The 12,116-nt window shown below is 40.3% G+C and overlaps 1 protein-coding gene across 7 annotated transcripts in view; it reads left to right on the top strand.

The window, feature by feature from the left end:
• ryr1b (ryanodine receptor 1b (skeletal)) overlaps positions 1–12,116 on the top strand; it is a 67,857-nt gene that overhangs the window by 14,207 nt on the left and 41,534 nt on the right. For all 7 annotated transcript variants that reach the window (XM_061047117.1, XM_061047114.1, XM_061047118.1 and 4 more), the window contains exons 2-26: positions 71–190; positions 305–406; positions 3,227–3,301; positions 3,390–3,468; positions 3,768–3,880; positions 3,980–4,079; positions 4,315–4,411; positions 4,504–4,578; positions 5,337–5,493; positions 5,616–5,780; positions 6,006–6,127; positions 6,376–6,562; positions 7,375–7,510; positions 7,608–7,703; positions 7,879–7,997; positions 8,222–8,355; positions 8,488–8,729; positions 8,825–9,017; positions 9,628–9,844; positions 9,937–10,041; positions 10,563–10,666; positions 10,766–10,849; positions 10,943–11,102; positions 11,235–11,382; positions 11,507–11,712. In XM_061047117.1, the coding sequence (XP_060903100.1) occupies positions 71–190; positions 305–406; positions 3,227–3,301; positions 3,390–3,468; positions 3,768–3,880; positions 3,980–4,079; positions 4,315–4,411; positions 4,504–4,578; positions 5,337–5,493; positions 5,616–5,780; positions 6,006–6,127; positions 6,376–6,562; positions 7,375–7,510; positions 7,608–7,703; positions 7,879–7,997; positions 8,222–8,355; positions 8,488–8,729; positions 8,825–9,017; positions 9,628–9,844; positions 9,937–10,041; positions 10,563–10,666; positions 10,766–10,849; positions 10,943–11,102; positions 11,235–11,382; positions 11,507–11,712 (3,336 nt within the window). The remainder of the gene's footprint in view (positions 1–70; positions 191–304; positions 407–3,226; positions 3,302–3,389; positions 3,469–3,767; positions 3,881–3,979; positions 4,080–4,314; positions 4,412–4,503; positions 4,579–5,336; positions 5,494–5,615; positions 5,781–6,005; positions 6,128–6,375; positions 6,563–7,374; positions 7,511–7,607; positions 7,704–7,878; positions 7,998–8,221; positions 8,356–8,487; positions 8,730–8,824; positions 9,018–9,627; positions 9,845–9,936; positions 10,042–10,562; positions 10,667–10,765; positions 10,850–10,942; positions 11,103–11,234; positions 11,383–11,506; positions 11,713–12,116) is intronic.

Here is a 12,116-nt window from a genome sequence, read left to right on the forward strand (position 1 = left end):
TACCTAAATAAAAAAAGCAGGCATGGCAGGGACAAAGTGAAATAACAATGATTATGTGTTTGTGCTGCAGGATGACCAGGTCGTACTGCAGTGTACTGCCACCGTCCTGAAGGAGCAGATTAAGCTGTGTCTGTCCTGTGAGGGCTTCGGGGATCGTCTCTGCTTCCTTGAAACCACATCCAACGCTCAGGTAAGATGCTGAATGCTTCCTCCCGTTTCTGTTTGTCTTGCACTATATGCCATACATGCTGACCTTGATTAACCTGCTTTGTTCTCTACCTCTGTGCTCTTGACACATTTGCAGAATGTGCCCCCGGACCTGGCCATATGCAGCTTCATTCTGGAGCAGTCTCTGTCGGTCCGTGCTCTGCAGGAGATGCTGGCCAACAGGGTGGAGATGATGGACGTAAGATTTGAACAATGAAATAAAGAAAAATGAGTAATTAATTGAAGACTTGTGAAAAGCAGATTGAGAAAAAAAACATTCTGTTGCAGAGTTGTGAGGGATCAAAAAGGTGCGCAGGAGAGAATTGCTCATGAATGTCGAATCGTTGGTGAAAGGGATTGTCCACATCCGTTCTGCCTGATAAAAAATGTATCAGAACTTTTTTTTATAATGAATGCTGCTCTGCCTTTCTCCTGTCCTTGTCACTTTCACAAGATTTTATTTTAAAGTTTGACTTTGTATTGCTTACTTTTCAACTTTGAGACCCAATTAGTAAATAATTTTCTATCAATTATTATTATAAAATATTACATTTACAAGATTCTACCTTAGATAAGGTATATATGGATATAGAAAACATGTGACATTTTTAAATTGAATAAGATATTCTATTTTAATTATTTATATGGCTTTTTTTTTTTAGCAGTAATGCAGTTCTAGTTTTTTGTAGCCGGGCTTCTTGTTCTTTAGAAATGACGCACTGATTAAGTCTTTAAACATAAATACAATAACTGCTGTCTGGCTTTAAATCATAAAGTTTACTCTACATCAACATCCTTCAGGCTACTTGGGGAACAAAAGATCGGCTTATTCTTTGCTTTTTAATTATTATAACTTTTTTTACTCGTTATCTGACATTCCATTCCCTCCCTTCCCTTCTTGCTCTCTGCCAAGCAGGCAGTCGATTTGGACAAATGGGTATGTCTGTTGACGTGTGTGACTTTCTGTAACGTGTGTCCCAACCAATCTGGCAACTGTCCTCGTTCCTGATTTCCTTTTGGATTAAATTGTGCTGCATCATTCACATGTCTCTAATTTCTATTCATATCTATTAAAACCTCACTTAAAGGAGTTTATCACTCTTTATACCTATCAGTAATTCTGAGGTACTACACATGGAGTCAAAATCATTTAGATTAATCTTTAAAGAAATATATAGTTACTGGCATCATTCTTTTTCATTTCCTGCTAAAAAATGTACCAGCACATTTATTCTGTTTTTGTCATGCCATGAATACGACCATACATTTGATGTCAGTTGTGTTCTTCCAGCACACTGTTGGTTGTCTTTAGAGTTTGTTTTACACATTTCTGTAGACATTTATCAACATAAGTTGTTTAATACTGCAGCAAAAATACTACTCTAGAAACACAGTATTGTGGTTTAATGCACAGTCGACAACAGGGTACAAACTATTCTCCTATGAGTGAGAAACCTTTTTTTAAATAGAACGTTCCTGTTTAAAAAAAAACTCCCTTTTGCACTAATTAAGACGAGAGAAAATATGAAGTGAGGCTGTGCAATATGTTGCATTGAACTGCTAGTCTAACAACGATGATTATACAAATGTACTTTTTTATGAAGGCCTCATCTCACTTAGTTTACTTTAAAAACATAGATATCATCTGTCATCCAGTACAACAGCACAGACTTATGTAGCTCACAAATTGAACCGAAAACAACCTTGCCTGACGTATACCGCTGAAAAGTAAAGGTGGCTTTAGGCTCTCTGTTTAAGTCTCTTTATGCTGCATTTGAATAGACACAATATTCTAGTCAGTTCGGGTAGTTCCTGGCCACACGGGAGTTGGATGACACGGATGAGCCAGACGTTTCTAATGATGAGCAAGCGGATGAGAATAGCATGGCATGCAGCACAGTTAAGGGTCCAACCCTCATCTATTGGGGTAGAGGGGGGAAACCAAACACCCCCCCAGAGCCCCCGACAGGCCTATCTCTCTCTTAACTCACAAACACACACACCGAGACCCACACAGACACACACGATGTCTGTTTTAACGAGGACCCTTATTGACAAAGGCACTGCCCAACCACATGCTAACGCTAAATCTCAATCTAACCTGACAAGTAAAACCAAGACTTAACCTTAAGAGCTACCGTGCTGAAATGTTCTTACTACGCTTTTATAAAACGGACATAGATCCTCACAAAATTAGCAATACAAGACCGCACAGAAACACACATTTGGGAAATCACATCAACACAATCCACCTGCTCCAACCAAACCTAATGCTAATGTGGACCAGGGCTAATGATGTAGCGCTACCTCTTACCAAACCAGACCTGTATTTATCCTAGTGGATTGTGGGTGCATAACCCTACAGAAAGTGTTGGTATCACTTAGTGTTGGCCATACTGAATGGTTTTTATAGTTTTCTTTTTAATCTATAACTGTTCTAGTAATTGTGTTTTCTTATTGCATCCTTGCTGGATGTTGAGAAAAGGTAGGATGGTTTAATTCTAAGTGTGACACTATAATCTGTGGTGAATTGCTTCAAAGTTTTCACTTTGTTTTGCATTCGGTGAAACTTCATCAGTCTCATCGTGTTGATACTTTCTATAACAATCAGGGTCTTCAATATCTTCCAATTTCATCTTTATTTTTTGTTTATTTACATTTTCTTGTACTAGTATAAAATCATCCACAAAATGTTCTGTACAGTGTTTGTTTTGGTAAAAAAAAAAGAAGGCGTCATTGCTTACTGCTGTGGATCTTATTCACTTATATTGCCTTATTACTTTTGGGGACAAAATGACTCTCAAAAGTTTTCTACTTTCACCTAGCCCATTAGTCTTCTCCGTCCCATTTCTAATCATATGTGAATCTTTATCTCTGAATAAAATGACAGTTTGGACTATTAATTATGTGCTCTCCTCCATCCCATGTAAAATGAATCTTATCCCCATCTGTTCCAGGTTCAGTCTTCTTTGGCTGGTCTGATTCATATTTTCTGTCTTTCTTTTTTTCCCCCCTTCAGTCGTCTCAAGGTGGAGGCCATCGTACCTTACTGTACGGTCATGCCATCCTTCTGAGACACTACCACTCTAGCATGGTAAGACAAAGTTCACTTGAAGAAAGGATAGGTTGAATGCTGTAAAAAAAGTTATTTTCATTTCTAAATATGACATTTCACCCCCCAGTACCTGAGCTGTTTGACTACATCCCGGTCACTAACGGACAAGCTGGCCTTTGATGTGGGCTTACAAGAAGACTCCACTGGTAAAATCTCATTTACATTTTTTTTTTTTAAACAGTGTTGGGTGCAACACCATTGTTTAATCCTGTATGTACATGATCATTGAAGGTAATGCATTTTGTAGCACTGCTGTATTGTTTATAATTTTTTTTTTTTTAATAGATTTAGACTGCTCAGTTCTACATATATATCTGCTTTTGCAGTGCTTTCTGTCATTTTGTAGTCTGGCTAAGATGTCTCATCATTGTCAGGACTGTATGTCTGAGTGAACTGTGAATAAATCTCCCAGGAGAAATGCAGATAATTCTTGTTCTTATTGCAGGTGAGGCGTGTTGGTGGACCATTCATCCAGCCTCTAAACAAAGGTCTGAGGGTGAGAAGGTCAGGGTGGGTGATGACCTCATCCTTGTCAGCGTGTCCTCTGAGAGATACCTGGTAAGACCGCTCACAGCGCCGGTCTTCTGTTACACAGTAGATGATTTAAACATATATATGCTGTATTTAATATTTTATCCCTTTTCTTCTTGTCCTCAGCACTTATCCTACGCCAGTGGAGATCTGATGGTTGACGCCTCCTTCATGCAAACACTGTGGAACATGAACCCAATCATGTCTGGCTGCGAGCTAGCCGAGGGTACAGATATTCAGACATTTTTCTCTTTAGCCAACAACTCTGTACAACCCTGGACACCCGCCTAACCTCCAATTAAAATACAAAGCTGTTCAATTTATTTGGTATTTCAAAATGTCACCTTTAAACCAGGAGAAATGGTGGAATTTTGAGCAATTATATATTTGGCTCGAAAAGATATTCTGTACATTTAAATCATCCAGAGAGTAATACATATCTCGTGTGTCCCTCCTCTCAGGGTTTCTGACAGGAGGTCACGTTCTCAGGCTCTTCCACGGCCACATGGACGAGTGTCTGGCCATCTCCACACCCGAGGAAGGGGAAGAAAAGCGAAGGTGAGAAGAAAACCGATCACAGAGATTTTTAGCTCCTCTAAATCTGATTCTAAAAAACTATACTATGTGTCTGTGGCCTGACTCTGATACAGGATGGCTCACTATGAAGGCGGCTCTGTGTGCAGTCAAGCTCGATCCCTGTGGAGGTTGGAGCCTCTCAGAATCAGGTGACAGTCTTTTTGGTGCAATGACATAATACATGTAAGATTTTCTGTTCTTATTGACTGATTTTGTGATTAAAATTCTGTGTTGGAAAACATTTTCTTTCCATCTAATTATGGAGAACAGTTAGCTTTTTAAATATCCTTGTATCTACATACTTCAGTTCTGTGTTCATTGCCCTTTTCTAGATTAACAGCTTAAAAAATGTGAAACTTGCAGGGTCCTTAATATTTCTAGAGCTCTAAATATCCAAATGTCCTTGTTGTGTGTTGACCCAGTTTCTCTTTATGATCACTAAAAAACAAAAAACTATTGAAACATCTGTTAAAATATGTATTTTGTTGTTGTTTTTTACTTTCTTCATTTTTATTTATTTTTATTTTTTATTTTACAGGGACATTGCATATTAATAAACATTTCTGTAAATATGCCAGAGTTAGCCAAAAGACTAATTTTCATCTGTTGTCCCTGGCCAGATTTTACAAAAAGCTCCCTAAAAAAAACAAATTCAAACATCGCTAAAAGCTACAAATAGAACTATCATGACTGTAATTAAGCAGACAGGTAAGCAGCCACAGGTGAAAATACATAAACCATGCAGGATACACATAAAGCAGCATTTGGTTCATATAAAAAATGTATATCATGCAGGACAGAATTGGAGCAGCATTGAGCACACATAACAATGTACCAAAACAACAAGTATTAGTAAGAGCATGTATCCAATAACCTACCAAAGTAAATGTAAATGTTCTTCCTGCAGCTGGAGTGGTAGCCATATGAAGTGGGGGCAGTCTTTCCGTATTCGCCACATCACCACAGGCCGGTACCTGTGTCTGGATGAGGAGAAAGGTCTGTTGGTTGTCGACCCAGAGAGGGCAAACACCAAACTATCTGCTTTCTGCTTCCGCGTGTCAAAGGTCAGTGTCCACATTTTGAATTTTCACACTTTCCTCTAGTTGTGTCTGTTGTTTTATTCTCCCATTGACCTTTCAATTATTTCCCCTCCACTTCTTCTCTTTGTTCTGGTTCACCTGAGCAGGAAAAGGTGGATGTGGCTCAGAAGCGCGACGTTGAAGGAATGGGCATTCCCGAGATAAAGTATGGAGAGTCCATGTGCTTCGTCCAGCATGTGTCCACCGGCCTGTGGCTCACATACGCCGCCCTGGATGCCAAAGCTGCTCGTTTGGGAATGATGAAGAGAAACGTAAAAATCAAATTTCAGACAGATAATTAATGATTTGGGAAAAGCATACCACAAGGGGAATGTCTAAAACTAACAGGGGAATAGTCAAGAGTTGGGCTTATATCTTTGGCCTGTATGAGATTAATCAGTAGTAAAGCACAGGAAACAGCCACCAGTAACAGACCTGGTAGAAGAATTAAAGAGAACATTAGGAGATTTGATCTGTAATGTGTTAAACCCCCCCAGGTCATTCTGCACCAAGAGGGTCATATGGATGATGCTCTAACGGTGTCCCGCTCCCAAACGGAAGAGTCCCAGGCTGCTCGAATGATTTACAGCACTGCGGGCCTCTTCAGGCAGTTCATCAAGTAGGTTTATGCATTCGGAAAATTGAGTGAACGAGCACAAAATCCATCTCTGTGACATGATACAGTGAGGTTGCAGTGGAAATAGTCTAATTTTCTTCTCATTTAAAAAAATAGGCAGCAACATCATGCTGCCTTACAAATCTTCTATTTGCTCTTTTTTTGAGCGCTTGTTTATTTTATTTAGTCTGAAAACATGCAAACGCTGAAAAAGGGATAACGCTGTTGCTGGTTTACTTGTGATCCTCCAGGGGTTTGGACTCTCTGGGTGGGAAGAACAAGTCGCCGGGGGCCGTGTCACTTCCTCTAGAGGGGGTCATCCTCTCTCTTCAGGATCTCATCTTCTACTTCCGTCCTCCCGAGGAAGAGCTGGAGCACGAGGAGAAGCAGACCAAACTCCGCTCGCTCCGCAACAGGCAGAACCTCTTCCAAGAGGAGGTAATCTGCATGCTGCGAGCACAGCTTAGCGTCAGACACCAGTATCTATAACTTCATCTCTGCGCTCCTGTAACAAAAAAATAACTTTGCTATGCAAAAGAAAAACTTGAACCTATGACAACACTACATATACTATATCATTTACAAACAGTCTGTATTTGGCAATCATCATGTTAGCACCCATACAAAGTGAAAAACAAAACAAAAACAAACAAATAACATCAAAAATCTTCACCATGTGTACAACCTATCCCACCAGTTTTATTTTACATCATTTTGTCACTATACTGTCTCCATGTTTCTCTTTGTCCTGTTTGCTCATTTACTTATTTTGTCCCTCTTTCTAATTCATTCATTTTATTTACTGACCCTTTTCCTTTTGTTTTGTTTGTTTTTGTCTAAATCAGTTCCCCTCTTGTTTGTATTTCTTTTTTTTTATCATGTCAGTGTGTGTATGCACATTTTGATGAATAAAAGTTTAACAAAAAAACAAACAAATAAAAACCAAAACTCTCCTCACTGGTTTCCTATCCTACATTCCTACCTTATCCCAACTTTACCCAAACATAAACCTCTAACTGTTGATTTGACTAAATTTGAAATCATTAACCCTCAAACATTCATCTTTTGTACTTGAGATAACAGATGATTGACCATAAGCTGCTTGTTTTATACTTTTCTTATTCACATTAATTATGATTAATTCTGTGTTTTCACATTAGGGTTACATTTATTTTTTTAAACCCTTATTGGACCATCACAAATACACAACTGTGTCTGTGTCACATTCATAACTGAGTCCTCTTTCCCAGGGAATGATCACCATCGTGCTGGAGTGCATCGACCGCCTGAATGTCTACAACACCGCTGCCCACTTTTCTGAATTTGCCGGGGAAGAAGCTGCCGAGTCCTGGAAGGAGATTGTCAACCTGCTTTATGAGCTGCTGGGTAAAAAAAAAAATCCCTTTAAATTATCAAATTTACAAATTAAATGCTGTCTGTACTGAAAGTCATATTTCACTCTCTCTCTTTCTCCAACAAACAGCTTCTCTAATTAGAGGAAACCGCTCTAATTGTGCGTTGTTTTGTGACAACCTGGACTGGCTGGTCAGCAAGCTGGATCGACTGGAGGCCTCTTCAGGTATCAGATGTGACTTCAATTTTCACTGAATAAAAATCAGTGCTTATCTTATGTAGGGGTTTTACTGAAACTGTCTTATTTCATATGATCCTTATTTTTAATAATGGTGTACCTTCATTTAAAAGCTTTGTAAAAAAGAAAGTAATTGATCATATTCACCTTTATATCAATGTAGGTATTCTTGAGGTGCTGTACTGTGTGCTCATTGAAAGCCCTGAAGTTCTGAACATCATTCAGGAGAACCACATTAAGTCCATCATCTCTCTCCTGGACAAGCATGGAAGGAACCACAAGGTTTGTCTTTTCTCACTGCAAGAAACATGACGGGAAGGTAAAGACAGCTGATTGGCTCAATCTGTCAGGTTCACCTACTTAACATTTTGGAAGGCAGTGATTTTGGAAATCAGAGCATCCGCTGAAGTTATATTTGGCTCCTGACAGTCCCTGCTTGTTGTGTTATTTTCTGCTCTACTCTGACACACTGAAACAAACAGGTGATATTAATGTCTGTCCTCTAGGTCCTGGATGTCTTGCGCTCTCTTTGTGTGTGTAATGGTGTCGCTGTGAGGTCCAACCAGAATCTCATCACTGAAAACCTGCTTCCAGGTCGCGACCTTTTGCTGCAGACTAACATTGTAAACTATGTCACCAGGTACTTGAACTTCTCTTAAGCTCTTTTATTATACAGAAAGCAAAAACTGCCAATTTTTTATGCCAAGTCATTACAGTGAAATGTCTTTTTTCCATTAAAGGTGATATTGATTTGTTTTCTCTTTTCACTCAGTGTAAGACCCAACATCTTCCTGGGTACATGCGAGGGGTCTACGCAGTATAAGAAGTGGTACTTTGAGATGATGGTAGACTATGTGGAACCCTTTGTGACGGCGCAGGCTACCCACCTCCGCGTGGGCTGGGCTATGACTGAGGGCTACAGCCCCTACCCAGGAGGGGGAGAGGGCTGGGGAGGCAACGGTGTGGGAGATGACCTCTACTCTTATGGCTTCGATGGACTGCATCTATGGTCAGGTATGCTTGGTGATCTACTCTTTTGCTGTGCTGTCCTGCATTGTGCTGTGTATCTTCTTTTACGACTCCCCTGTTCTCTCTGCTTTGTCATTCAGGTACCGTACCCCGCCAGGTGGCTTCGCCTGACGCACACAACCTCGCCGCAGACGATGTTGTCAGCTGCTGTCTGGATCTGAGCGTGCCGAGTATTTCCTTCCGTATAAACGGCCACCCAGTTCAGGGCATGTTTGAAAACTTCAATGTGGATGGCCTCTTCTTCCCTGTCATCAGCTTCTCGGCTGGAGTCAAGTGAGAATACAATTAGAATAAAGGGTGTTTTTTTTATCCTCTTTTCCATTTGTTATTTTATTTATTTGGATTTTAAATTCTTTATTTAAACAGTTACGAATGTTATAAATATGAATGAAATGCATTTGTTCTAGTACAGAGGCAGATTTGCATTTCTTATTGTTGTGTCCGCTTTTACAAGTGTGTGATTTAAAACCAATATGAAGTCTGCTAATGAAGAAATAACATGCAAAGTGGTGAAGTCATCGAAGAAATAATTGGAAACTGGCAGATCATTTCAAACAACTAATTAAGCGTTCAACAGACTTTCATTTTATGTGTTTTAATTATTTTTATTTTTATTTTGCTCAATTAACTAAAACCCTAAAATAGATTTTTACAGCTGCCGTGTTTCCTCACAGTGATGAGACGCACTGAACAGTGAACTGACTGACTGAGTGCAGCGAGGGAAACACAGGCTCAGAAACTGGCACACAGACTAAATCAATGTCTTCTTGTTTATGAGTCGTATAAAGATCGAGACACTGTTCACATAAAGGACTCAAGTAGTGTGTAAAAACCTCTGTCGATTAGTTAAAAGCAAAGTCTGACTCCTTTTCTGTCACCTCAGGGCTCGCTTCCTCCTTGGCGGTCGTCATGGAGACTTTAAGTTCATGGCCCCGCCTGGCTACGCCCCATGCTATGAGGCCCTGCTGCCCAGAGACAGGATGCGCATTGAACCCATCAAGGAGTACAAGCATGACTTTCATGGGGTGCGCAACCTGCTGGGTCCAACCCTGTCCCTCACCCACACCTCGTTCACCCCCTGTCCCGTTGACACTGTTCAGGTAAACAAATAGTCAAAAGCGGACTTTGATAACGTTGAAATATCGGGTATACTAGTTTGTTTTTGTTTAACTGATTTTCCTTTGATGCACAGATTGTGTTGCCGCCCCACTTGGAGCGTATCCGGGAAAAGCTGGCAGAAAATATTCACGAGCTCTGGGCTATCACCCGTATTGAGCAGGGCTGGACCTATGGGTCTGTGAGTATGAAGTCTGCACTGCATTATACAAGAAACAATATGTGACAATTCATTTGAAAACCTCCAAATTGGATGTCTTGGATTTTTTGTCAAATTATGAAATAATAATAAATCTAAAAGCGACGATTTTGAAATAAAATTCCAACTTGACCTTTTTTGACATACAGTATGTGGCTAGTGTATAATCTGGCGCAGTGGTTAGTGCGCGCGCCCCATGTATGGAGGCTGTTGTCCTCCAAGCGGGTGGCCCAGGTTCAAATCCGACTTGTGACTCCTCTCACGCACATCATTCCCCGCTCTCTCTTTCCCTGATTTCCAATTCTACTATCCACTATCCTATCTCTACAATTAAGGCCCAAAAAGCCCAAAAATAAATCTTTAAAAAAAAAAAATGGAGGGATTTAGTGAAGGTTTAAAACACTTAACTGGACCTCATGACAATATTCATTTACAAAGTTCAACAAAGTTTAAATCCACAGATTTTTTGACTACTGGTGACCTAACACGATGTCTCTCCACAGTTCAGGGATGACAACAAGAAACTCCATCCTTGTCTGGTGGACTTTCAGAGTCTCCCTGAACCGGAGAGGAACTACAACCTGCAGATGTCCGGCGAGACTCTAAAGTGAGTTTCTAACGGAGGTCTTCTAAAAGGTTTTAATTGAACTGATATTTGACCGTCACGGGAGGACCTGCTCATGTCTGTGGTCTTGTTTTCCCACAGGACTCTCTTGGCCCTGGGTTGCCATGTTGGTATGGGTGATGAGAAAGCAGAGGAGAATCTCAAGAAGATCAAGCTGCCCAAGACGTATGTCAACTGAGATCAATCTGGCTTTAAAAAAACAAACTTTGTACCTTTATGTTTTATATTTATATGATTATTAACTTATTTGTCCTCAAGCTATGTGATGAGCAACGGATACAAGCCTGCCCCCCTTGACCTCAACCATGTCAAACTAACACCAAACCAGAACCAGCTGGTGGAAAAACTGGCAGAAAATGGGCATAATGTTTGGGCAAGGGACCGTGTACGGCAAGGATGGACTTACAGTATTGTGCAGGTAAACATTTCCAATTCTCTCCAAACTACATAAACTCTATTTACTGTTTGAAGGATTTTTTTTTTTTAAAGTACTACTTGTCACATATCGTATTATTACAATTTTAAAAGTGCATTCTGCTGTGCATCTCAGGACATCTTAAATAAGCGAAACCCTCGTCTGGTACCATACAACCTGCTGGACGAGAGAACAAAGAAAACCAACCGAGACAGTGTTAACAACGCTGTCCGCACCCTCATCGGTTACGGCTACAACATTGAGCCTCCAGATCAGGAGAGCTGTGAGTCGGCTTACCTCTTATTAACATGTGTTGACTGACTGTGAGGTGGCATGCAAATTAATTTAACCCCACTGAGGACAATGTCTTTATCTTCCTGTTTACTTTTTTTCTCTCGCCCCTTCAGCTGGCCACGGCCTCGAGAACACCCGCGGGGACAAAGTACGAATCTTCAGGGCAGAGAGGTCGTACGCTGTCACCCAAGGGAAGTGGTACTTTGAGTTTGAGGCGGTGACAACAGGGGAGATGAGAGTGGGCTGGGCGCGTCCCAGTGTGCGCTCCGACAATGAGCTGGGAGCAGATGAACTGGCCTACGTCTTTAACGGCAACAAGGTCAGTCAGCAGCTTTAGGTTCGCCTCGGTTGAGACTGTGACGAGCAGGTGCCTATAAATGTCTAAAAATGTCTCTCCCAAACTTACAGATAACTTAATAGCTTAATAAGAAACAATTTGTCGATTCATAAGAATATAAAAAAGATGTTTACTTTGCTCATCAGACTAGAAGAAAATGGAAGATACTCTGACATGTTAAATCTCTTCTTTTGTGTGATTATTTGAAGATGCACTCAAGTGATATCATGACTTTATTTATTTTATATAAGTCAGCGGGGATCGGTCTAGTCAATTGATTCTTAAAATGTCCAACTAGTGAGAAAAGATGGTTTGAGTACATTGACAGTGACATGATATATGTGTTTTCATTTGTTGAATGTGAATTTAAAGTTTCATTTCATTCG

Source organism: Labrus mixtus, chromosome 9 (assembly GCF_963584025.1).
Source record: "Labrus mixtus chromosome 9, fLabMix1.1, whole genome shotgun sequence".
Lineage (NCBI taxonomy): Eukaryota > Metazoa > Chordata > Actinopteri > Labriformes > Labridae > Labrus > Labrus mixtus.